This window comes from Candoia aspera, chromosome 14 (assembly GCF_035149785.1).
Source record: "Candoia aspera isolate rCanAsp1 chromosome 14, rCanAsp1.hap2, whole genome shotgun sequence".
NCBI classification, from domain to species: Eukaryota; Metazoa; Chordata; class Lepidosauria; order Squamata; family Boidae; genus Candoia; species Candoia aspera.
Window position 1 is genome coordinate 7,813,566 of NC_086166.1, and position 26,943 is coordinate 7,840,508.

General features: G+C 43.5%; 1 protein-coding gene across 1 annotated transcript in view; it reads right to left on the reverse strand.

The window, feature by feature from the left end:
- Positions 1 to 26,943, reverse strand: part of XYLT1 (xylosyltransferase 1) — a 159,273-nt gene that overhangs the window by 32,727 nt on the left and 99,603 nt on the right. The window contains exons 4-5 of the mRNA XM_063314624.1: positions 14,353 to 14,525; positions 13,348 to 13,550 (exon numbers count right to left, since the gene is read on the reverse strand). Of these exons, the coding sequence (XP_063170694.1) occupies positions 13,348 to 13,550; positions 14,353 to 14,525 (376 nt within the window). The remainder of the gene's footprint in view (positions 1 to 13,347; positions 13,551 to 14,352; positions 14,526 to 26,943) is intronic.

A 26,943-nucleotide genomic window follows, 5' to 3' on the forward strand; every position in this document is an offset into this window, starting at 1 on the left:
AGTGCTTTATCATTTCAGAAATGAAATGGCCTCCGTCTGATCAACCTGTTGCCTTTTGCAAAGCTGAGACACAAGTGCGAAACACATATTGAGTGTGAAAGAAACCTATGTGTGAAACTTATCATGTCTCTTCAGAGCACTTGGAAGACACAATTGGGGGAGGAAAAAGCCGACTTAAGAATGCTTTAAACTCCACACACAAAGGAAATTCTTGCAGCCCATTACGAGTAGCCGATTTACTGTCACATCCATGAAACTTTATGCCACAATAAATCTGTTACCCTTTAAGATGTCAGAAGCCTCCCCCTCTCTCCCCCTCTCGTCTCGCTTCCACCCACTGTTTGTGCTACCTTCTTAGAATTTAAAATCAACTTTGCATTCTTCCTGTCTTCATCAACACTGTAAAGAGAAAACAACAACGGAAAGGAATAATATCCTTCCTGCTAAAAGTGAACTCATATATACTGTATATGTGCAGAGGGATTAGTTGCCAAGAAGGAGATAACAGAACATTTTGGGTGGAAAAGTAACCTGCTTTTTAAAAATTCCTTCTAGATCTAAGTTACTTTTTAAAAAATTCTAAATTCCCCCCTCCCTGCAAGACCACTGAAGTCTAAGCTCATTCAGTGGTCAAATACCCTTGCCCCTCCTGGCTGGTAAAATCAGCCCGGGAGGTGACTTGTGGTTGGGTCCAGGCGATGGTTAATACATCCTTGAGGGAGGGGGAGTTTCCGGTTGCCTTCAAGGATGTGCTGGTACACCCCCTCCTCAAGAAGCCATCCCTGGACCCTACTATACTGGGCAATTTTCACCCTGTCTCCCACCTTCCCTTTTTGGGAAAGGTGGTTGAGAAAGTGGTTGCATTGCAGCTCCAGAGGATTCTGGAGGAAACGGATTATCTGGACCCCTTTCAGTCCAGGATATGGGACGGAGACTGCATTGGTTGCACTTATGGATGATCTCTGGCGGGAGCGGGATGGAGGGAGTGCATCCATCCTGGCTCTTCTTGACCTCTCAGCAGCTTTCGATACCGTCGACCATGGTATCCTTTTGGGTCGGCTCAGGGAGTTGGGGGTGGGTGATGTAGTCTTATGCTGGCTCACCTCCTTCCTCCAGCACCGGTCCCAGTCGGTGGTGATAGGAGAGATCTGTGCCTTGACCCCTCCACTGTGGGGTGCCGCAGGGTTCGGTTCTCTCCTCTCTTATTCAACATCTACATGAAACCGCTGGGTGAGATCATCTGTCACCACAGGGTGAGGTATCATCAGTATGCCGATGATACTCAGCTATACATCTCCATCCTGGCTGTGGTAGCTGCCCTCTCTGAGTCCCTGGGGGCTGTGGGGGTCTGGAGGGGGAACAACAGGCTTCAACTGAACCCTAGTAAGACGGAGTGGCTGTGGGTTGATGGCTCCTCTGTGTCCGGGAAGTTATCATCTTTGGTTCTGGATGGGGTTGCACTACCCCATTCAGACCCAGTGCGTAACTTGGGGGTCCTCCTGGACTCATGACTCCTGCTTGAAGAGCAGGCGGCAGTCATGGCCAGAAGGGTCTTTGTGCAACTTCGTGTTGTGCGCCAGTTACACCCTTTCCTGGATTGAGACGCCCTCCGAACAGTCACTCATGCCCTGATCACCTCCCACATAGACTATTGCAATGTGCTCTACATGGGGCTACCCTTGAAGAGTATCCGGAAGCTTTAACTGGTCCAGAATGCGGCCTCGCAAGCAGTTATTGGTGCTCCAAGATCGGCACATGACACCACTGCTGCGCAAGCTGCATTGGGTACCAGTTTGCTTCCGGGTCCAATTCAAGGTGTTGGTTATCACCTTTAAAGCCCTACATGGCGTGGGACCGGGTTACCTGAGGGACCGCCTCATCCCCCTAACATCGACCCGCCCCACCTGGTCATGCAGAGAGGACATGCTACGAACCCCGCCGGTAAAGGAATTCCACCTGGTGGGGTGCAGGAGGTGGGCCTTCTCTGCAGTGGCACCTGCCCTCTGGAATATTCTGCCCCCGGAGGTGAGACAGGCCCATTCGCTCCCGGACTTCCGGAAGAACCTAAAAACCTGGTTCTGCCACCTCGCTTGGGGTGGGAGGGCCACCAGTTCATCTTGGGGGTGGCTATCATAGATCTCTCCCCAACAAACAAGATCTGTGCTGCTTGGATTTTATATTTTATATCTATTTTATTTTTATAGATCTATTTATATTGTAATTTATATGTTTTAATTGTGATTTGATTGTAAACCACCCAGAGTCCCCTTTTTGGGAGAGATGGGCGGTGATAGAAATCTGAAAAATGAATGAATGAATGAATAAATAAATAAATAAAGTTAGTCCTCACTTAACAACAATTGGGACTGGAATTTTGGTTGCTAAGTGATGTGGTCATTAGGCGAATCCAACCCGATCTTATGACCATTTTTGCTCTGGTTGTTAAGCGAATTGTATGGCTATTAAGTGAATCACGTGGTTCCCCACTGATTTTGCTTGCCAGAAGCCAGCTGGGAAGGTGAAAAATGGTGATCATGTGACTGCGGGATGCTGCAACAGTCATAAGTGTGAGGACTGGTCGCAAGTCATTTTTAGCACTGTCATAACTCTGAACCATCGCTAAATGAATGGTTGTTAAGCGAAGACTACCTGTATAACAGTTGGAATCAAATTATAGCAAACCAGTTATTTTTAATCACAACTCCCATTATCCATGGTTGCTGCTCAAGCGGGGTAGGGCTGAAGGGAGCTGGAATCCAAAACTCTTGGTAGAGTATGAGGTTGAGGAAGGATGCTTACAATATCCTCGTGGGGATGGGAGAGTGGAACTCTGAACAGAAGCACTTCGCTAGCAAATAGGGGTAGGCTAAAATATTTTCTTGCAGATCTCTGTCATGAGTAAGGATGGCCAGCAGGGGGCTCCCCTCCAGGCTGTCAAGCGCATGCGTAGCACTGAGGAATTGGTCAGCCATTCCAAGAGACACAGATCGGGACCGCCTTAACCCTTGGGGGTTATATGTCTGGGTTTTCCCACGCTTCTTCAGTTTGTTAGGATTCCTGTTAAGTACTAGCAATAAACATTAGAGACCTGTTCCTTGTCTCAGCGTGTTTCCTGGCTGTTAGGACAATCTCCCTTGTATGCAAGCTCAGCCTGGAGTTAAAAGGATGGAGATGAGCTGGTCTGCAGTGATGCACGAAGGATCACCAGCTCTAAGCAAAAGTCAGGCAACCCGGTCAATCAGGGACAGACAATTTTTGGCGGCCAGAAAGTGCATTTAGTATTTGCTTTGGAGTCAGGGAAGAGAATTAACAACTGGGACAAAATGGGAAGAAGAAGGCTGCCTATACGACAGAGGCTGAAATTGGGGGTATTTTCCCAGGCTGTGGGGGAGACTGTCACTTCCCCATTATTTGCTTTGAAAACGGTGCTAGGCCTAACGTAGGGTTCATGCTTCCCTTGTCATGAGTCACAGTAGGCCACGTTGGTGCCCTGGATTTCCACGGATGCAGGCATGGGGACAACTGTGTGGGGGGAGCAAGGGTGTCAGGACAGCATCATGCAAATGACACCAGTTTTGCAAATGGCATCTTTTGCATATTAGACAATTTGTACCCTCTGTCTGATGACGCTGGGGCTCACCTGACATCTCTGTGGCTTGTGCTGGACACCTGTGGCTGGGAGGGGGCTGCTGCATGGAATTAAGTAGGGAACTCCATCATGGGTCGGGGTCCTCTTTTTCAAAGCTACGGCTCCCTTCCCTTTTAAATCAGCAGTGTCTAGAACAGCATTTCTCAGCCTTGGCAACTTTAAGAGGCGTGGACTTCAACTCCCAGAAATCCCCAGGCTGGCTGGGGAATTCTGGGAGTTGAAGTCCACGCCTCTTAAAGTTGCCAAGGCTGAGAAATGCTGGCCAAGAACAAAAGAAGCCAGGCTTGAAGGTATGCAGGCAGTCAAACGTCCTCCCCCCGAAAAACCCAAGAACAAAACACATAAACCAATTCTGGAACTCCATCAAAACCAGAGTCTGCTAAGTAGCTTGCATTTACAAACTCCCCAAAGTAAGAGTCCATTATTGCCTGGCTGAATAACAAACAAGTTAACCATTGGCTAAGTCCAGACCAGTTGGCTCATCTGTCCATCAATCAACCCAAGCAGCTTGAATGCCGCAGCCGAGCCCCTTTTTTGGATGTGCAGCATTGTGACTTTAAGAGTCCCCAGAGGTCAGCATTTGCATGTCAATTTGGCATCTTCAATACACACACACACACACAGAGGCCTGTACACACCCGCTTGCAAAGCCCTTTCCATTATCAAGCCCTGGCAATGTTCGTGTTTCCCGCTTGGCTGGCTCATCGTCTCACGGAGGGCGAAGAGACGTTTAGGGAATTTACTTAGCAATCTTTCCACATGAAAAGGTCTCGATGCTCGACATCCTACGGTGCATTTCAAGGCAAACATTGGCATGCTAAGAGACTCTTTTTTTCAGGGCTGATCTTGATTGTTTTCTGCTTTAGTTTGCTGGGAGAATCCATGCAATATTTAACAAGTTTACAAGAGGGGAAAAATCAGACAGAAAAATAGATAGATACTGCAGATAGATACTGTAGATGGATGGATGCATCTTGTTTCTTTGGGATGGTTTCTCTACTCCTCTCTTTCAATGACCCAATTCAAAAACACAATGACTAGGCAAATCTCCCAGCTGTTACTGATATTACCAGTGGGTCCTCTTGGTTCCTTTCCATAGGATGATTTGATGCTCTCTAAGAAGCAAAACATTCCTGGTAAATCAGCCAGAAGAATCCTACTCTTCTTCCGAATGTGAAAAGTCCTTCCTTTGATTTCAAGGACGCCGAGCACACTCTCAAGATGGCCTGGCGCTGGAGGGGGAAGGCTCAGTGGTCACCAGCTTGGAAGTGTCCATTTAAAAAGGGATGGAGCAGATCTCACCTTGAGTAAAGCCTATTGGTAAGATCCCACTCATCAGCAGGATATTTTAAAGGGCCCCCATATAAAGGGCAGGGCTCTGAGAACTCAAGCCTAGAAGTCTTCAGTTCCAGGTTCCCAGAACAATATCTATTTACCAGTCCTTTATTTGTTGGTCTTGTGCAACCCCATTTATTTATTTTCATTCATTCATTCATTCATTCAAAATTCTTGTACGGCCCCCGCCCGTCTCAAAATCAGAACCCTGGCTGGCTCACAATCACAATATAAAAAAGAACAACGTACCAATAAATTAATAAAGAAAAATAAAACAAAGAACAACCCAAAAACAGGAACAACCAAAACTGGCACCACGCCCAAACTTGATGCAAAGGATCCCTGTTTCTTTGTTGGTATGCCTGGGGTTTTGATCCTTAGACTCTGATTCTTTACAACTTACAACCCGCGTGTTATAAGATGGAAACTAAAACAGACCTTTTGAGTCATTAAAATTCAGACCTCTGGTAACAAGGATCTGTTCCTTCCCAGCTGCACAAAGGTTGGGAGAGAAAGAGGTATCACAAGGAAACAAAACACAACAGTGGAAAATGGGATATTCCCACTAATTTCTGATCAGCCCCACCCACTGTTCCTCCATTTCCTACCCTGTGCAGAAGGATGGGTTAGATGGTCTTCAAAGCCCCTTTCATCTATCAATGGAAGGAAATGAAACCCAATGATGCACTCCCTTTCTCCAGAATGAATCTGACCTACTATAGTCAGTCAGTCTTTTATTATAGTCATATTTAGACACCCTATTCTGTGAAATGAATCCAAGAATTCTGGACTTCATCAGCAGAGCAGAATGCAGAAAATAAGTGGGAAAGAGACGTTAAGCCATTCCTAAATTCTGAACCCCTTTGAGAAGTTTGCATGTTCCTACCAAAAGCTTGCTAAACAAGACATCCCGGAGGAACAAATCAGATGAAATCTGGGCTGTATTTTTCTAAACTTTTCATTTCTCAGATTGAGCCAATGGAAGTGGCTAAAAAAATGGAAACATTTGAGAATGACATCAAACAACGTGGAAAGAACTAAAACAAGAGAAATTCCAAGCGTAAAATCCACAGCGGAGCTGAGAGGTTTCTAGGAAAGCAGAGGGAACAAAATGTGATTAAAACTATCTTCAGTCTGGACGGGAGCCAAAAAGCTGCTAGCGATGCTTGATAATCAGACACTTTTCTTTTTTTAAAAGGATGCACAATACGCTACACAGCAGAATGCAAATCCTATTTTGAAGATTTCTTCCCCTAATTAGAAAAATTGGTTTTAGCCAAAATGGGAATTTCTTTTAAGTGTTGGTTTAGAAAGCAGAATCTCATTCCACTTACAACCCTGAAATGTCTTGACCTTTGTGCACCCACACATCCCCTTTTATAATCATAATATTCCTAATAATAATACTTAAAAAATCAGGAAGCCATTCTTGTTTGCTTAGCTGCTTTAGAGTTGCTTTCCCCTGATGCTCTCCAGATATAAAGATAAATTTTCGTTCAATTTGAGCTCAGCTCCTGGTCCATGTCATTCTGGGGGGAACAATAGGCGAGAAGCAGAGATTCACAGGGCAAAAAATATGTCACAACACGTACAATCGCTGTGGCTTCTGAATGGGGTGATGTAGATCTCCTCAAGACTCCGAAAGCTGATTGCAAAACTTACCACACTACTACAGGAGGCAAAAAGGGGAAAAAAATAAATGTTAGGAGGGCACGGCTGGGATGGTGATGTGGCTTGTCATGACAGGAAGAAAAACATATGGCGTGTATTTTGGAAAAACAGCGGAGGTTCCAGTGCTTATACAAAACTTATCTGAGTTTTAACAGCAACCAACCGGCATTTCTTTGGCCAATGCTATCTGTTATATCAACAAATGCATGTTTCCACAGTAAGACTTGCTGAGATACTATGAAGATTTGGGTGTGGACAATAGACACCACAGCATTTCCTGATACAAAGAAGGACATTTGTGAGTAGACCCCACTCCAGCAGGAACCTTGTGGGCCCCTCCAACTCTACAATTCTGTGATTTGCTTCAGCTCAATATGCCCCCCGTTTGTCGGACAACCTTCTTTCACAGAATTGTGTGAGATTAAACGAATGAGACTGTGTACACCAACAGCAGCCAGCATTTGGGGACTGGAAGATACATTTGGAATGTGGACAATGAAGGTGCCACCAAAACAATTGGTGTGGAGAGGATGGCCCAATCACAACATGGTTACTGTGCTGTACACAGCCAGTCTTGAAACCCTCTTCTATTAAAAAGCCAGTAGATAAATGTGTTTACCACCTTGTCTCCACCCACAAGATGATTCCTACCACCCCAGCTTTTCTTTGTCTTTACTTGGAGAAATGGGCAGACTTCCAAACAAAGTTCCCTGGAATGGTGGCGCTCTCTACCATCAATTTTTTCCCCGTTAGAGAGCTTCAGGAATGGATTTGGGACCTAGAGCATTCTTGGAAAGAAAATGCTGGAGCACTGATTTCATAGCATGTCAGCTTCCTGCTTTATTTTTAATTAAAAAGATATTTTAATAGACATTGGATGAAACAAGAAATCTAGTGGAGATTTCTGAGGAGATGTCAGAAAGAGTCAAAGAGCACCTTTTAAGGTGTTCCATGCATCTGATGAGGTGAGATGGAGCTCACAAAAGCTCATGCCTTATAATAAAATGTGTTAATCTGAAAAGATGCAACTGGATTCTTTCTGATTCTGGCCTACTGTGGATTACCATGGCTCTCCTCCCATGAGAATCATGTTGCTTCTACCGATATATCATCACCAATATATTAATATATGCTCCCCATAAGAGATGGGGGATTTATAAAACAAATACTCTGTCCAACAATGAAGGTCTACTAACCAAAAATGCCCACCATAACATCTGGAGGCACAGATCAAGAACAATCATCAATTGTCCCTTAGCAGGTGTTAAATCATCAAAAGCTGATGGTTTTGATGGCTTCCCTTGCTTGAGTCATGAAAGCTGGCTTCATCTCTGCTCAGAGTCATTGAAAGTCAGGCAGCATACAAGTTTAATCACCACCACCATCATCATCACCATCATGTCACACAGAGGTGAGATTAAGCACCTCACTACATTTCGGATGCTTCTGGAATGAAAGGATTGGCCAGCTATAAGCTGTGGCCCAGGGGACACCCGAATGTGTTAACAGCACGTTCTTCAAGGATTCAACACCCTCTGTATGGCCTACAACCAGATCCTCAGAGATTAAAATCCAGGAAAAGTCTCCTTAGGTCAATGGAAGATTTTGATGAATTTAAAAGTAGAGTGGACCTATGGAAAGCTACAAAGAACCAACACTGGATGGGACCAGCAGAGGAGCTGACCCATGCCCAGCCTGGGTCTGGTGAAAGTTGGGAAGTATGGAAATTGTTGAACAGACTGCACATGGGCATAACAAGATCCAGAGATACTCTGAACAAATGGGGCTATCCAGTGGCCTCTGCCCTTTGTGACTGTGGAGACATGCAGACAACAATACATATGTACACTTGTCCTTTGTGCCCTGATCAATGCACATTTGAGGACCTCATGACAGCACAACAGAACACAATTAATGTTGCCAGTTTCTGGGCAAAATCTGTTTAACTTTTATATATTTTAACTTTTATATTTTAAATTCTATGTTTACAGTATGCCTTATTTTAATTGTGATTCTTCTGACACAAATAAATAAATAAAATTATCATCATTATCATCTCTCCTTTCTATAGCAATTGTATTCTTGCTTTCTAATTGAGAAAATAATGCAGTTTGCCACTGATAGGAGACGACGACGTCTGGGATATGCAACTCTGATCAACTTGATCCATTCCCTACTATCTCCGCTCCATCTTCTTATCTGCAACAGGTTAGGCTGACATCACTTTTTCCCCCCAGACTGCCCACTTATCTCAGAGCATTTTGTAAAATAATGCCTGTCTTCTACCTCTCCTCATTTTAAAAAAATGTTTTGCAAGAAATGGCAGTCCTTTGCTGTAAATTATAGCTGCACCTGTCACTTTCCACTGATCAACCAAAACGGAGTGGTTGGGCAATCTCTCCATGGTAGTTTCAAGAGATGAGGAGCTATCACTGAACTTAATTTCTCGTTCTTAACATCAGCATGAGGATTCGGTGCCATCGCAAAACGTGGGTCTAAGAATATTTTGAGAACATTTGGATTTGGGGGAGGGGTTCGTTGTGAAAGAAGAGACAAAACAGTTTTTGCCACTGATCTTTGGAGTAGGGATATTACTGAGGGAAGCAGCAGCATCCTGGAGGGGGCCCCCAAAAAGTCAAGATGGAGGTCATGGCAGAATGAACAAAGCTCTGCCCCTTCATATATGCAGGCAATGTAGATATGCATCCAAAGGGAAAGAGTTTCAACTGTGCTGGCACAACTGCCATCTTGACTTTTTGGATAACCCTCCCTCCTGGCAGATGCTGCTGGATGGGAGACCAACATTTCCTTTTCTTCCTGTATCTCCTCTTTGACGGCCATTTTACTTTTCCAATAATGGTACAGGGATTGATATTAAGATTGCAGGATTCCTTCACAAAGCCAAAATGGAAGTCTTCAGTCACAGGGAATATGGAAGAGTGCTGCACCTCCTCCCCAAAAGATAAATTGTTCCCCCTTTACTGGTCTTCCAATGGGCTCTCCAACTGGAGGAGGACGTGAATTTTGGTTTGGACCTAAATATAAATCTGTTCAGATTCCCAAGGATTCTTCTACTTGGCCAAGTAAGACAGTTGCCCAGATGGTACACCCTAGGGGATGAGAACCAGGAAATGGAGGAAAGACAGCTTATTCTCTGCCCCCTGCCCCAAATTTAGTATCTTGCCTTCTGGGGAGATGGGGACACTGTGTGTCACTCTCTGGGCATCGACTGGAATGGAAAGACTGACCAATTTTATTCCATATGATCAAGATTTAATGCCATGTTTACAAATTGAGCTGTATACAAGAAAACTGAGGGCAGTGTTTTTCTGGGATGTCTCCCATCTAGTAGAATAATCTCCCATCACAAGTTAAGTTGGTGCCAATTCTGGCATCTTTGCAGAAAGCTCCTGAAACTGGGTTCTTCTGTAGGACCCTTGGAAGTAGAAGTGGCTCAAAGTTGGGTTGGCCCTATCAGCTTTGGTTTAACACTTCTTGCTAAACCAAAGCTGATAGGGCCAACCCAACTTACTTCCAAGGGTCCTACAGAAGAACCCAGATTCATGCTTTTGGATGATGCTGGTTTTAATGGTGTGCTGTTTTCAATGGGCTTTTAATGAAGATAAATTGCCACAAGCCGTATGTTTTTTTGTGGCAAATAAATGAAATAAATAAACAAATAGGCTTTATTATACTTCTTGTTTTCCCCCTATTTTGGGTTTGATTGCTTTGTTTTTCTTGCCTTTTGTTTTCCTTGTCTTTTCCTGTACACCAAAGAGATACAATTATTTAGAATTAAAAAGATAAAAATGGCTGAACATCAATATTGATGGCATCAGCCGAGTCATCTGCGCAATCCATTCAATCACTAATGACAGAACCATAGACGATCCAGGATAAGAGTCTGTATGTCTCAGCAAACATGTTGCTAGGAGACCAGAGCGGCTGCTAGGGAACCGTTGCTGGGAGTATCAACAGTTGGGCATCCTGAAACTCCAGGGTGGCTTGTGGCACTTTAAATTCCAGTTTTTGCAACTCCTGGAATGCCCCCCGATTTCCACTGGAGCAAGTCAGTGGCACGCGACTGCTCCAACTTTTTGAGGCTGATGAACATGTGATAGCTACAACGTAACTCAAGCCAGTGCCCCAAACTCCCTCAAAACCTTTGGAGAAACATCTTGATCCCAGCCATGGATTTCCCCTAGCATTGCACCCTTTGTGTCATTGCCCCATGCACTGGAGCTCTTGCCACTCCCAAACTCTTGAATGAAACCCATCTGGCCATCCAAATGTTGCCCAATTTATACCAAAAGTTTGTGAATCCCTCACCATGTAGTCCCTAACATACCAGTGTGGCTGAATTGCAACAGTCAACATCCTCAGTTGAACTCAAGATGATTGCATTTAGAGGTGGGTATAATTCAGACATAGACTTCCTGCATGAAGTACAGCAGCTCTCCTTGGGGGTTCAAGAAGAAGACTTTCTCAATATAGGGATGACAGGGAAGGTATGTGTCTGGGTCCACTGAAGGTTAGAAGGGCTATTGGTGAGTGATGACCCTCAGATCTTGAACCAGTGGACCTCCAGATATTCTTGAATTGTATTTCCCAGCAGTCCTCCCCATTAGCCATGCTTTCTACAGGTATGTGGAGTTGCAATTCAGCAATATCCAAAGGACTGGAGATTGCCTATTATGGAAGTCAGAGAACTGCCCCACGTCCTAATGGGAAGCATCTTTCCAAGGCTGCCTGTATCCTCTTCAGGTGGAGATGCTGGTTCAGCCAGAGACTTCCTCCAGGTGGTATCCCACTGACTTGTGGATATCCCCTTTTTCCTACTTAAAAAAAGTGCTGCTTGGAGCCATCAGGCTCAACACCTTTCCCTGTTCTTCTCTTCTCCCCTCCTCCCTGTTGTGAGGGCAAGGAGGAACAGAGAGGAAGAAAGTAACCCCTCTGACCCAGACCTTAAGGACACCGTTGGCGCTCTGTAAACTCATCTAGAACAAACAACAGGAACGGTTTTCCTTGCCAGCAGATTTACTGTGCCAAACAGAAAACAAGCTGTACTCTGGAGCACAACTAATACGTAGATGCATCTTGTGATGGTCCTAAGCAGCACCCATGACTTGCTTATTAGGGGGTATGACCTTTCCTTAAAGATATACCATCAGCTGGCTGGCAATCAGATTCTACTAAGCCCAAATGGAGGAAATTAAAGGGCTTCCTGAACAGTCCCTCAGTGGTTTATGAACTGCTTTATGTCTCTGATAGTTAATATACTCTGATTGTTAAACAGTGTTCTCTATGCGCTGTCAGATTGGATGATCTGTTCACCTAGCCCAAGTGGTGGGGACGACCTGAGGGCATGCAACTCCAGAGCTGGCCCACCCCACCACAAAATTTAAGAAGCAAAATTGGTGACTTACGTCCTTGCCAAGTTGAAGATACCTCGTACATTCCATAAACCTGAGAGCCTCCCTAATTTTTAATGTAATTATTGACTAAAGCATCTATGCCATTCTAATTGAAAACAATCCTGAGTGGCCTACGTTCTTCATTCAAGTAATTAGGTTAAATTGCATTTAAATTCACATTCTCAGCCAATGATGAAACGATAACTCCTCATACATTGTATCATTCAATAATTCACCATCAACTGATGCTACTTCTGCCCAGACCATGCAATGTTCACCTGTTTATTTATTTATTTAATATCCTGCCTTTATTATTTTTATAAGTAACTCAAGGCGGCAAACATACCTAATGCTCCCTCCTCCTCCTATTTTGCCCACAACAACAACCCTGTGAGGTGAGTTGGGCTGAGAGGGAGGGACTGGCCCAAGGTCACCCAGCTGGCTTTCATGCCTCAGGCGGAACTAGAACTCTCATACCACGCCTGATTGGCTCTTGGGCTGAGAGGGAGGGACTGGCCCAAGGTCACCCAGCCGGCTTTCACGCCTAAGGCTGGACTAGAACTCTCATACCATGCCTGATTGGCTCTTGGGCTGAGAGAGAGAGACTGGCCCAAGGTCACCCAGCTGGCTTTCATGCCTCAGGCGGGACTAGAACTCTCATACCACGCCTGATTGGCTCTTGGGCTGAGAGGGAGGGACTGGCCCAAGGTCACCCAGCCAGCTTTCATGCCCAAGGTGGGACTAGAACTCTCAGTCTCCTGGTTTCTAGCCTATTGCCTCAACCACTAGACCAAACTGGCTCTCTTTCCAAGGTACTCCAGAAAAGCCAGGCCTTAATTGACTTCTAGCAGCAAAGTCAGGCCAGACCTTCTCTCCAGTGAAAGAAGGGTCTAAAGATCTTGGCCCCATCCACCTCAATGTTCTTACAAATGCACTGTCCATGTTCCTTATGAACACAGTAGAAACAATAAGTGCAGGACACAAGCTGAAAAATATTGCCTGGCCCCATTCTGCTTACTCTTATTGGCAGTGATGTCCTCTCAATTTTTAGGCAGGCTTCTTCCTTATGATTAGAAGCTCAACCCTTTTAGCAAGAGATGCCAGAGACTGAACCTGGAACCTCTTGGTGTTCCACCAGACTGCTGATCTGTTTATTTTTGATGTTCCCCAAAGGATCTAGCTGCTCCCTGTTAGACCACTGAGCTTGATGATGGATCCAGTGCCCCCTTCCCTGCCCGTTATCCTTTGCATTTGCTTAGCAGATCATTGGTCCTGTACCTGATAGGGTAGTCCGCAGCACTGAGGTTAATGAAGAAGTCCCACTGCCAGTCCTTCATCTCCAAGAGGTCTTGCATGCTCTGCAGGTAGGTGGACAGAAGACTAGCTCCTCCCCAGATGGTTGCCATGCGCCAAGAGGTGACCCTCACATTTGGATACTGGCTTGCAAATTGGAGCACTTGCCGATGTAAATAATCAGAGCGCTTAATGGGGCAGAGAAAAGGTGGAAAATGTTCAGTGACAGGCAGTGACATCTATGTCCATATAGCCATAAGGGGCTGTTTCCAGACGACGGTGGTCCACAGCTTTCTGAACTTGAGATGGGACAGCAAGACAGCCAGAATGGGAAGGCTGATTCATGGAAGAGAATTAGAGCTTAATCCTCTGTGTCCCCAGAAAATGTGTACAAGAGATATCTTGAAGACCTATTTCCAGATGGCCCATTCAACAGGAACTATTCCAAAGCAAGCAAGGACTGGAGTAAATCTGGTTGAATTAAAGGGACTTACTTTGATAATTTGATAAGTCAATGTGGCTGGGATTGATGCCTGCAACTGCTGCCCTTGGGTGCAGTTCCATGGATAGTCAACTCACTCTAAAACAGTTCCCACCCCCAACCTGGTGCCCCCATGGGTGTGCTGAGAGTACAACTCCCACAATTCCTGGTAGGCATAGCTCTTCCGTCTTGCTCAACAAAAGGTAGAGTTATACAACATTCATAACTAAGTTTGTAGCTGCATATCCATTTTCAGAACACAATGTATGATGGCTATAAATGGAAACAACACCAACATACAGAAAAAAGAAGAGGAAGGAATCAGAGAGGAACACCAGACACTGACGAGCATGCAATGTATAGAATGAACACACACACACACACACACTCACCCAAGAAATATGGTGATGCAGCTATGATATATATATATCTAAGACTGCAAAACAGACGGAGCACAAGACAAGCAGATCATGAGATGGGGACTCTAGAACTGATGATATATTTATTACCTTGTCAACATGGATGTAATAAAAATGATCCTGATGGTATATAGCCTTAAACATGCGCATCAGCTGTCGAGAAGCTCTGCCATGGACAACCAGGACAAAAGCAATCCTGACTGGGTCAGCTGGCATATATTCTATGGAGTCCTCGTCCCACTGGAGATTGTTATTGGCTTTTCCTGTTTGGAAAGAAAACATCATCAGGACACTCAGGAGTGCTTTAGGGAGGAGCTCAGGTTACATTTCATGGCCATCGGTAGAAGAAGTTAGGTCAACCTAAAGCCCTTCCAGAACTTTTGAGGACCGCAATTCCCAGATTTTTCAACTAGCATGGCTAAGAATGTGAGCTGGGAATTGATGGAAGATGCTAGGGAAGCCAACCCCAATCTCACTTCCTTCCAGATATATGGGGTCTCAACTCCCAACGGCCATGCTGACTGAGAATTCGGAAAGGTAACTGTAGGACATCAGAGTGGAGAAGATCAAGTTAGGTTGACCTTCTTAAAAAAAAAATTTAGAGAGCCTGTGTGGGATTCATCTGCACAGGCAACACCCATGGTTTGTTGACCTTGGGTGCTTAAAAATCTAAATGTCACGGAAGAGAAGGAATGGAACAGAATGAACACAGAAAAGCAAAGTTCTGTGAAACACTGTAGAGGCAAAGGATAGTTCTGATAGGGAGGAGACAGAGCTTTTTCCAAATGCTAGGTTTCTCAAAAGAGAAATTATAATATACTGTATTTTATATTAATGTCTACAACCTAATATATGTCCTTGCAATTTAGTCCTGTTGATATTGTGGAGTTATTTTTTTTAAGCACTGCCCTCAGCCTTATGTAAAATATAATTTATGGATCTATAACTTTATAATTTAAGATTACACATGGAAAATTCCTTTCCTTCAAGTAATCATTGGAGTTCAGCAATGACATATGATGGGGCGGGGAGGATGTGTAATGGAAATGCCACAGAATGTTCATGAACATTCTAACTTCTGAAAGAAATGCATCGATCAATGAATATTGATTAAGCTCTATAATGGATAGAAATTTCAGTCCTTCCATAAAAATTAATATTCCTGGTTATCCCAATGCTCTTTTTCTTAAAAAATATTCAACAATATAATGACATAACTGAATGGCTTATTTTGTTCCTACTATTAAGCAATTCTTTGCTGATCTCCTGCAAATAAACCAGAGATCTCCTCATAGTTTCAAATCTACAGTATTTTTTACCCACCCCCTAACGTATCAGGATGTAAAGCTTTATGCTGAATGTTGACTCAGGAGCCAATAAACTGTGCTCATGGTGGGAAGAAGTTAAAAATAGGAGTAACAAAATCAAAGAAATTGCCACTTCTCTCATAAATTATTCTGTTGGCTTACAATTTTTTTCCTGACTGCTTTTATATAGAACTCCCTAGAGTTTTACCTGTATAGAGAGAATAAAATTTAAGGCTATTTTTTTTTCTCTTCCTCTTGTATAACATGTTCTGCTATCAATGCCAGGGGACCTGTGGTTTGAGGTGATGGGCAAAATAATCGCCATTTTGTGTTCTTCTGACACAGAAGCCATGTAGAGAGGTGATCTATTTTCAACCACACACATTTCTATCTTGTATTGTCTTGGTTAACCTTAGATTTTTAAACATGATCCTCAAACCAAACAAACTCCAACATTTTGGCTACCAACCAAGTTTTAGAAATGTGCTTTCCATGGACAAATGAAAGTCCTGTTTTTTATTACAAGCAGACTCTTGCAAAAGGATGGGAAGTCATTCAAGTAGCTGTGGACACAACAGAAAGCACAGGGATTATTGGGCAATTCTTGTTTTGCTAATGACTCATTTTTTCAAAAGAAAGTACAATATATCCATCTCTGTTTACAGTTCCAATATTAATTTGAGATCCTTAGCAACCTGTTCCAAGGGAAACACTAGGAAAATGACAGAATATAATATTTTCAAATTAAAATAGAAGGAAAAAAAATAGCTTTGTATTATTCTGCCCTATGAAATAACTCTGAAGAACTCATACGAGAGGAGAAAGGAGAATCACAGTCTACGAGATACAGATTTGTGTATCCGACATAGCAACCTTCATGCTCCGTCAACATCGTTGCCGAGCTTGAGAGTTTCAACCCCAGCAGATATATTTCATCTTCGAAAACACCACATGAGCAGAAAATCAACACATTTGAGAAAGACTGATTCTGAAATGCAGCAGCACAAAGGACTTTTGCGGCAATGCTCTATATGCTAATTAGTGTGTAAAAACACACAAGCATACTACATTATACACAGTGAGGCTTTTTCTGGGTGTAACATCTCACCAATAGATTTGATGATCAAAATAAAAGCTTTTTAAGAACACTGGACCAAGGAAAGAGAAAGGACACTTTCTTATGTCTGCTAGCAATATCAGCATTATATGGCTGAAATGTTTGGCATTCTTTAACGGCTTCTTTTCGAAGCTACTATTTTTCCAGTGCAGTGAATTTTCAGATTAGTCTGGGAAATCCTTCCTTCCACAAAGGATGGACACATAAACTCTACAAAGGCCTATTAAGGGTTTGTGTTGGGGAACAGCTGTAGAATTAAACATTAGTTTGGGGTGGAAGCCTATCTCAACCTCACCTCCCAATGAAACCCACATTTAATTGTGAAATGGTCACACAATTCTTCTAGAAATTCTTCTCTCACATCAACCAACAAGGAGAAATGGCCAGTAGCACTGGAATTTAGAAGAGGAGGCAGATCCTAGACATAACTGGTAGAAGACTCTGGAGGAATGAATTTTTCTTTATGGGTTTATTTGAACATTTATTTGTTAAGGGTTCAAGCTAGCACCTAGCTGACCTTGGCTGATCTTTAAAAGCTAAGCAACATCAGATCTGGTTGGAATTGGATGGGAAGCCACTAACAGTCCACAGAGCTGTAGGCTGGGCTGTGAAACTGAACAATCTGTAAGTTGGTAATAGCAAATCACTGCTGTGATGTGTCTATGTAGTCCCCAGGGGTTGAGATCAACTAGAAGATGACTTGACAGTCTGCTGATTACCAAAATGTCTTGGCAGTCTATGGCAAAATGATCAGCTCTTACCATCCAGCTCAAATCATGAAGATGAACTCAACTGAACTGTCCAACACTTTAAAAAGTCCACCCCAAAAAAGATAATTTAAGATATAAAGCCTCTTAATTCAGCAGAGAACCTCAAACAAAGAACAGGGACAGCTACAGAAAATGACTGAATTGTCACTGAGACAAACCAGGAAAAGGACCTCAATAGTGGGAGGAGATTGAATTGGCTTTAAAATATTCTACTGTATCAACGTGCTGCAATTAGTTGACATCCACTACCAGTGATGACTTCTCACCAATGCCCTACTCAAAACTTCAACTTTTTGCCTTCCTGATCCTCATCAATGCCCAGATCAGTTCTGCCTTTTCCCCACCAACATCACAAGATTTCAGATAGCAACTGACATTATTGGCATGGGTTCCACTTGCACAAGACAAAATGCATTTGCAAGCAAGGGGCAGGGGCAGATCTCCTCAATATGCTTGTTGGGTCAATTTAAGCTTGATGCAATTGACTGAAATAAATCAGTGTGCTTTAATGGAACAAGGGCCATTGATGTGACATCTGTATTTTTCTTTCCAAACTGGTCAGAGGATGGAGAGCTAACAATACAATTAAACAATGTTGGTCAAAATCAGCAGGGAGACAATAGCTTTTAATAGGGCTTAATTTATTAATAAGTAGAAGCCTGGGAAGGCAGCTAAAATGTCATAGAAGAACTTGCCCCAGCCTGCATCTCTACAGATGTGCCATGATTAAGCCTGTGCCAAACTCTGCACTGCAATTTCTTGAAAGTTTTCTTCCCTGATGCAAGAGGTTTCTGTTCTTCTGCGTGATCCTCAGAGTGCTAAAGGACCATTTGATAATTGGCAGGGCATTCACATGCAACTGTCTTGCAAGCAAGTAATTAACTGCCAGAACACCACACAGCATCCACGAGAAAGTCTCCAAGGTTCTCTCACCTTCTGAAATGAATATTTCAAGTCCATTCTTTTTCATCCATGTCCAACCGAGCCAGCCTACTGAATGCCCTTGAGATCTCCCATACCGAAAGGACAGTGACGATGCTCTGAGCCTCCTAATGAGCCATACAGTTAAAACAGAGTGAAGGGTATAGGGATGAGCATGAGAGCTCATCCCCTGTGCCTCCTTCAGGAGTTGGAGAGAGAATCTGCAGAACAAGGAGTTCATTATGATTGTCTAGGTTCCACATTACTCAAGAAGGGTAAGACTCTATGGGGATAGTTTGCATCCTACTTCAACCTTCTTACCTCATCAGCAATGATGAGCATGAATCGAGTACAGGACATCAGTCTGGCAAGTAAATGCACTATCGTGTTTCCCATAGCTACCTATGGTTGTGAAAGTTGGACCATGAAAAAACTAGACAGGAGGAAAATTGACTCTTTCGAGCGGTGGTGGTAGGGAAGGCTCCTGAGCATTCCTTGGTCAGCCAAGGTGACAAACAAGCTAGTATTGGGGAGTATAAAAACCAGACATAACACTGGTGGGGAAAATCACAAAATTTCACCTTACTTATTTTGGCCATGTCGTGCAATCAAACCTGCTGGAAAAGGTAGTTATGCTCAGAATGGTCAGTGGTAAAAGGAAACGAGGCTGGCAAAAAACAAGGTGGCTAGACACCATCAAAGCCAACACCAGCCAGAGCATAAAACAACTGAAAGAAGCCGTACGAGATCGGAAAATGGAGAGAGCTGGTCCATAGAATCGCCAAGAATCAGACATGATTGAATGGATAGCATCATCCCAATGACTTGTGCTGTGCCTTTGTTCTTTCTTTTCCTCCCCTTTAAGCATGCTGAATTTGGGAAAATTGCATTTTCATACGATGTGCAAGCAGCAAATGCTGACCCCACAGACATGGCTCCCCAAGTCAAGTCTGCCATTCCCCGGTCTTCGTACCGGTCTCTTATTCACCACGGAGCTGAGCCGGCCTTTATAACTATTCTGGAGTCGATTTCTGCTTTCTTTGCAAGCTGCACGGCTACACCCCACACATGAGTTATCGTAAACAAATTGGGTCGGTGGACAGAGGAGAATGCCATTCCTCTGCAGCTCCGCAAACCACTTATTTTGATTGTGCCCATAAGTGAAATTAAAAACGCAGAGAGAAACATCACAAATCATTAGAGTTTCATCAAACAAAACTGTGGATCAGGGCTGTTTTTTTAAAACCTTTTCATTTTGGGGACGGGCGGTGGTTGTTGTTGTTGTGATTTTTAATGACACTTATTCCTGCGATTAGCATAATTGATTTCAACGGTACGGTGCAGCAACAAAGAATTACTGAGAAACCAGTCTGCCATTGATCCACCCACCCACTCACATTCAATCATAGCTGTCAATCTTTCGGGCAGAATCTTTTCAAACAAACCAATACTTTTCTTTTGCTGGATTTGGAAAGAATGCTTTTTGCAATTTACTACTGGATGCATTCATTATGTATTCTTCCTCTCCCCACTCCACTTATGAGGCTAATTATTTTTCCACTCCCTAACAGAATTCAAGCTTTCTCTTGCGTCAGGCACACACACCTCATCACAGCTGCAAAATCAATGGCAACGCTTGCATTCCAAGATGCTTGAATTCCGATCTTGGTTGGGGCCCTTGGAGACCTCCAGATGTTTCCAAGTGCTCCGTTTTAATGTAGCCAAAGGAGAAAACTATTATCGAAGTGCCTGGAGGATAATCAGATTCCCTACATTTCATTTTAATTCCATTTATCTGTCAGGGAAATAAATGCTTGTTTTCCCTTGGCACTTTTCACTACTTTCTGGTGATGAGCCCATGGCGTGCCATTCAAAGCCAAAATGTGGTCTCTTCAGCCAGAGATCAAGTGGTGCTTCTATGTTTTAATTCAATAGTGTCTTGTGAACCATCCCGCCCCCCCTAGTGAAAATTAAAAAGTTCCATAATGCATCATGCAGTTTGCCCTTGGAATATGGGTGCTTTCCCCCATGGCTCTCCCCCTCCCCAATTTACCTCCTTTGGTGTTTTGTTACTAGGCAATCTCCAGCAGTAACTGTTTTGTGAAGGCACCTACTGCAACTTTTCAAGGCTCCAAATAGGCCAGCTCCTGCCTTCAAACTGTGCCAATTTTTGCAAGAAAAAAGAAGAGAACCATATCAATGAACATGGCAAGCAGGAGGATGGCTAACCCGCATTTGTGTTGCCCCGACCTGTAGGATCCTCTTACAATGAACAAATATACCGTTTGACCCAAACACCAGTCCTGTGTGTTAATTACAGAAATGTTGTCCAACCACATCTGGATGAACACAAGCCACACCGTGTATGTCATCAACCTCAAACTGCAGCAACTTTGCAATTTTTGCCCTTTCTCTTAATTGTAACTGCAGTGTTCTCCATTTGAAATTCTATAGTTATTCACAATTACAGGAATCATTTTCATGTTTTACAAATCAATGCCTAATAACCAGGAGATTGGTACCAGCCAGAAACAAAGATGCTGCATCTCATTGACTACGATAACTGTTTTGCCAGACCAATAATCTTATTGCAAACTTGTGTTTTGACATTTCTAATTAGGAAAATGCTATCATTCCTCAGAGACAAAAGAGAAAAAAAATCACAATTATTTCTGTGCTTTGTTGGTCCACACAAGCCTGGTGTGGTTCTCCCCATTGGCTCTTACGCACAAACCAAAACCATTCAGAAGTGCAGTATGTTCCTTAATGCAGAATGAGAACGAATTCCCCATTAAAGGATTCCTGTCTCTACCACTTAGCAGTTAATTACAGGTAGTTCAGTATAATCAATGTGGTCAGGATGCATTTTTTCAACTTTCCTGGCTGGCTTCTGGCAAGCAAAACCAATGGGGAACCACATGATTTGCTTAACGACCATGTGGTCTGCTTAATGCCTGCAGTGATTCACTTAACGACTGCCACAAAAAAGGTTGTAAAATCAGGTTGGATTCGCTTAATGACCACTTTGCTTAGCAACTGAAATTACAGTCCCAATTGTGGTCATTAAGCAAGGGCTACTGTAATGGTTTAAAAGTAGCACCAAGTGATGTCAAAGGGATACAACAAATGTGGTACTAAAAGAAACAAACCAACAACAACAATCACAGTCTGAGGCAGGTTGGGAACTGCATCAGAGGCTAAACCTGAAAAAAACAATGGCAAGATTGTCCACTGTCACTTATAAGACTACTTTTATAGCCTTTTAAAAGTCTACTCTGGACTGTGTCCCACTAAGCTGAAGAGTAATCAGATTTCAATCTGAGGAAGACCCACAATGAGATTTACAATTTTTGTTGTGAGGTAAGAGAGCATTGTGGAATACTTAAAGTATGTTCAGTTATTCTAAGGATGGCAAACCAATTTTATTGCATTTTGCACTTAAAAACAAGAGCAAACTAATTTCCTTGCAATAGTGCCACTGAAATTTAGAGGGACAAACCAACTGACCTCTGGGAACCACAGAAAGGGGCACTGGGGAACTTGAGATTCATTCCTGGCCCGTTGGGCTAAGTCTGGTGTTGCTGAATAGACCATCAAGACCACCCATCTACCGCACCCCAATATTCCTACTCTGAGGAACAGCAATTCTCCACAATTTTCCCTCTATTTTCTGGAGCAGAGATCCTTCCCATAGGACACGACCATCTGAAGAGGCAAAAGAACGATAACGAGAACTTTTTACACAGAAAGCTGGTAGCTCTACCAGTGAGCTACCATCTGGGTCAAAGAGTCCCAGTTTGATGGGCTGATCTTTCTCCAGCACCACAATCAGGCCTTGTTCCTTCCACGGAAAAAGAGGAACGTGTGACAACGTCAGAGTGGAAGGCTAGGTAGCCCACCTCAACTCCATTTCCTACTGGTTCTTTTGATCTCCTCTAATCTATTTTGGGTCCTTATCCTTCAAAGCGAGAGTAACCACAAGGTGCTAATCATAGCCTATAAAGCACCCAGACTAAAATAAATTAACAGAGAAAGCAACAGTATTGATGTAGTGTAACCAACCATGGTAGACAATAGAAAAAGGATTTATTAAGGCAAATGCTACAACTTAAGAGTCTGAGAATAATCAATATTGATTCCGTCTCTTGTTCTGGCTCTATTTCAAGAGCAGTAATAGCCCAGACAATCAATAATAAGGTTTTTTCTTCATTTTACCTTTCCCTAACCTGATGCCCTTCAGATGGGTGGACTTCAGTTCTCAGAAACCCCAGCCTGCAGGGGTTTTGTTAAAGGTTTTGGAAGATGAAGTCCACATATCTGGAAGGTCCCTATCTTAGGGAAAGTTCCTTTAAGGCTTTGAAATGCTAATGGAACAATATCTAGGGTGGCTTACAGGGAATGGTGTAAACACAGCCCTTGAAAATCGAGAGTATTGTATGTCAGTTACAGGTAGTTCTCCCTTAACCCCCATTTGCTTAGTGATGGTTTGGACTTACAATGGGGCTGGAAAAAACCGACTTATGACTGGTCCGCGCACTTATGACCGCCACAGCGCCCCCATGGTCACGTGAACATGATTTGGGTGCTTGGAAACTGGTTCGCATTTACGACTGTTGCAGCGTCCTGCGGTCACGTGATCGCTGTTTGCAACCTTCCCAGCCAGCTTCTGGCAAGCAAAATCAATGGGGAATTATGTGATTTGCTTAACGACCACGTAGTTTGCTAAATGACCGTGGCGATTCGCTTAACGACCACAACAAAGGTCATAAAATCAGGTCAGATTCGCTTAATGACTGCTTCGCTTAGCAATCAAAATTCCGGTCCCAATTGTGGCCGTTAAGTGAGGACTCTCTGTAGATTATCGGTCCATCTAGTTAACTATTACCAGTACCATCTGGCTGCAGCTTTTCTAGGCTCTAAGAGAGTGTTTTTCAGGCCTATGTGGAGATGGTAACAATTAGGATCGAAAGCACTATTAGAATGAGTGATGTCATGAGTACTGATGGTGAGCAGGAGGGGGCCTCTATCCAGGGGGGAAAACGCATGCGTAGTACTGAGGAGTTAAGCAGCCATTCAGAGAGACACAGATCAGACCCGCCTTGACTTTGGGGTTTATCTGTCTGGGTTCTTCCCACGCTTCTTCAGCTTGTTAGGAGTTTCTGTCTAATGTAGCAGTAATAAAGCACTAGAGACCTATTCCTTGTCTCAGCGTGGTTCCTGGCTGTTAGGACAAGTGATGTGGCTCTTTCTGGGGAAAGGTGTGTACAGTAACAGTGAGAAATTGGGGGGAGGAACTGGACATACGACGAAGGACCCCTTCAGGTTCAAGCCAGCTTGCTCTCTTTAGGTGAGCTGTCTGCTGGCTCATCAGCCATGTTCAAATTAGTAGGCTCTGCTTTGGAGTTTTTCAAAGACTTTCGCCCATGAAAGAAGCTTTTGTTTTCCAACCTATTTCTCAAGTTACTCTTTGTTTTGGAGTTTATTCTGTTGTGGAAGGTGGTAGAGGAAGCTACTGAAGGGGGTGTTACCCATTCTATCAGGCGGATATCCCCCTGGCTGCCTCCACTTCCCCATTAAAAAGATGGGAGATATTCCATCCTGATGCCTCTCCTGTAGGATTTCACAGAAATGGAAGAAACACAACCAGGGAAAAACTTGTCCAATGAAAGGCAGGAGGTTCAGCCATCATACGAGTGCAAGAAGCCATGTTCTACCCATTAGAATTTCACCTCAACTCTCTTTTCCTTTGCGAGAAAGTCTTTCATCAAAAGGAAGGATGGTAAAAGAGAAAGCTGGTTTGTTTCTGAGTAGCTCTACATCAGCCTCTCTCTGCATTTACTCCTCTGATTCAGCTAAGAGGCTTTGCCGAGAGATCTGGGTCTAAACGTTGGACCTTCTGTATGCAAGCTCTTTTAGCCTTCATCCAGAGTTTCTCCTTGAATCTTGTCCCTTGATGATGGCCCACTGTGGAATCCATGGAGCAATTCAGTAACAAGCAAAGATCGATCGATCAATTGATTGATTGGTTTTTGGGATTTATGGGGCCGCCCAACTCAAACAGTGTGACTCTGGGCACCATACAGCTAACCCCCCCCCCCAACTGCCCCATCACATTAAAAATCATACCCAATATATAAAATACAAAATGGTACGATCCAAGCTGACTAATCCCCATCCCTCAAAATGGTATAATTGTGGCTAACCTTTGAACAACACTGAATAAAGCCAGATAGATAGATTTGATTTTAACCTACCTCTGTCTTAGAATTTTAGCTCTGTGTCTTAGTTTTAGATAAATAACATTCTGTTTCTTAGTTTTAGACACACAGTTTACACTGGTCATCATAGTGATGATAATATTCTGTACTATTCTTTTAACTTGTGTTTTATAGCTGGCTTTCCTCTTTCACTTTTAAACAGTTTGTTAATTGTTTTGTTCTCTACTGATCTTTGACCGAAATAAACTTTGCACCTTGAATCTATAAAATGGGGACCAAGCATGATTGCTGTGCAACCAAAAGGGGACTTCACTCAATGGGATCCAAATGCCAGAAGAAATATAACTTTCCTTTACTCTTTACTGGATTCAAAATCATGGACAGCTTCCACAATAAAGTCTCAGATCCTCCTCTGAAGTTGGTAATGTCAACTCAGGGAAAGAGGCAACTGGACACCTCCAGATGTTCGGAATTCCCTGCTCCAACATACCTTAGCCCAGCAGTGACTAATGGTGAGGAATTTTGAGGGCTCTAGTCCGAAATATCCATAGGACCTTATGTCACCTTCCTTGCTATAGATTAAATGAGGAGTAGATAAGTTTTCCTGGATCAAGGGACACCTTTGGTTATAGCATTGCATGCCAGGGACCTCACTGTGGGAAAAAATGTGAACAGTCTGGGGGAAGAGGAGGAGGAGGAGGAGGAGGAGGAGGAGGAGGAGGAGGAAGAAGAAGAAGAAGAAGAAGAAGAAGAAGAAGAAGAAGAAGAAGAAGAAGAGGAGGAGGAGGAGGAGGAGGAGGAGGAGGAGGAGCATGGTTATCTCCCCAAGGCAATGAAGTATTGAATAATCTTTGCCAGGGGTGTCCTTGGGTGTGTGTGTTAGAAAAGTCAAGACAGTGTCCACAACTGCAGTACTAGCCAACTTCTTGATTCTCTCCCCCACCCCACCATGGATGCCGTTGATCTCCACTTTTCACCCCATTAAAAATGTCCACTTAAAGAGTTTGGGAGCATGGGACTCCAGGTTTCAAAAGAGCACAATACCCCCGAAATAAACCATAAAAAATAAAATGCAAACCAACATTGGGGTCCACTGGCAGAAAATTACTCCAATACAAGCAGTGGAGAGACGACAGATGTGGGGTGATGGTGGCATGGGGACACCTTTCTGAGCATCAGGTAGCACAACCAGAGCTGTGATGCTGCCCTTGTATTTCTTGGACTTCTGTTTCTTCTAAAATATTCATGAAAGGTGATAGCATTATCTGATGTTACCTACTCATCATCATCAGTAACATCATCAGTGCTTACTGATCATCATCAGCACTGATGTTACCTAGTTGGGTCATGAAACACCTGCAAGCCAACCACCAAGCTCAGAAAGCACCAAGGACTCCAGAGTTCAACCCTGAGCTCCAGATCTTCTCTTCTACTGGAAGGTGATAGCAATTACACCTCCACCCCGCTGACCCAAATCTACTAAGCACCACCCAACTAAGAAACAGCTGCCTTATTTTAAATATGTCAGCTTAATTGAAAATCTCAGTCCTTCCATATTTGTTTAGGTCACTTGCATCTCCCCCAGAACATACTCCATCAACGAGAACTCAGCTTCCATTTCTTAGAAGTGATAGTTGGTCTTTTCTCTTCTTCCTTGCAAATAAATTCTATTTAGCTGCACCATCCTGCTGGGATGGTCTGTGCCAATTACAGTTAAGGTCTTCTCTTTGTTTTGTTCTTAACAGTGCATTAGCTCTTTGAATGTTGATTAGATTTTGAAATGGAAATCCCAAAAATATAATAAACCCAGGCAAGAAGCCCTCCCTAACTCCTCAGGGTAGGAATACATTTAACGTCAGAACAGGGGGTGGGGTGGGGAGAGTGGAAATAGTATCAATTTACTTTTGCTATATTACCTGTCAGGAGGAGAAATGAAATATAATTTACACTGTGACATTTCCAACAGCAAATACATTCAAGCATAAGCAATTAACGCTGGTTCCTTTGGCAAGCTTTAGAAGATTACTCACAGGGTGTGAGTATGTGTCCCAAGTTACAATAACACATGATTTTTTTTTTTAAAGGACACTTTTCTGCCTCGTTCGATTTGCACTTTGTTTCCCGCCCCCAGGCTCAAGGTTTATGATGGCAAAAATATTTGACGGGTGAGAGAACGACTTAGATGTCTCTCGGCTGACTTTTTAATGTGCAAGGTAAAGGTAAAGGTTTCCCTTGACGTAAAGTCCAGTCGAGTCCGACTCTAGGGGGCGGTGCTCATCTCCGTTTCTAAGCCTTGGAGCCGGCGTTGTCATAGACACTTCCGGGTCATGTGGTCGGCATGACGACTC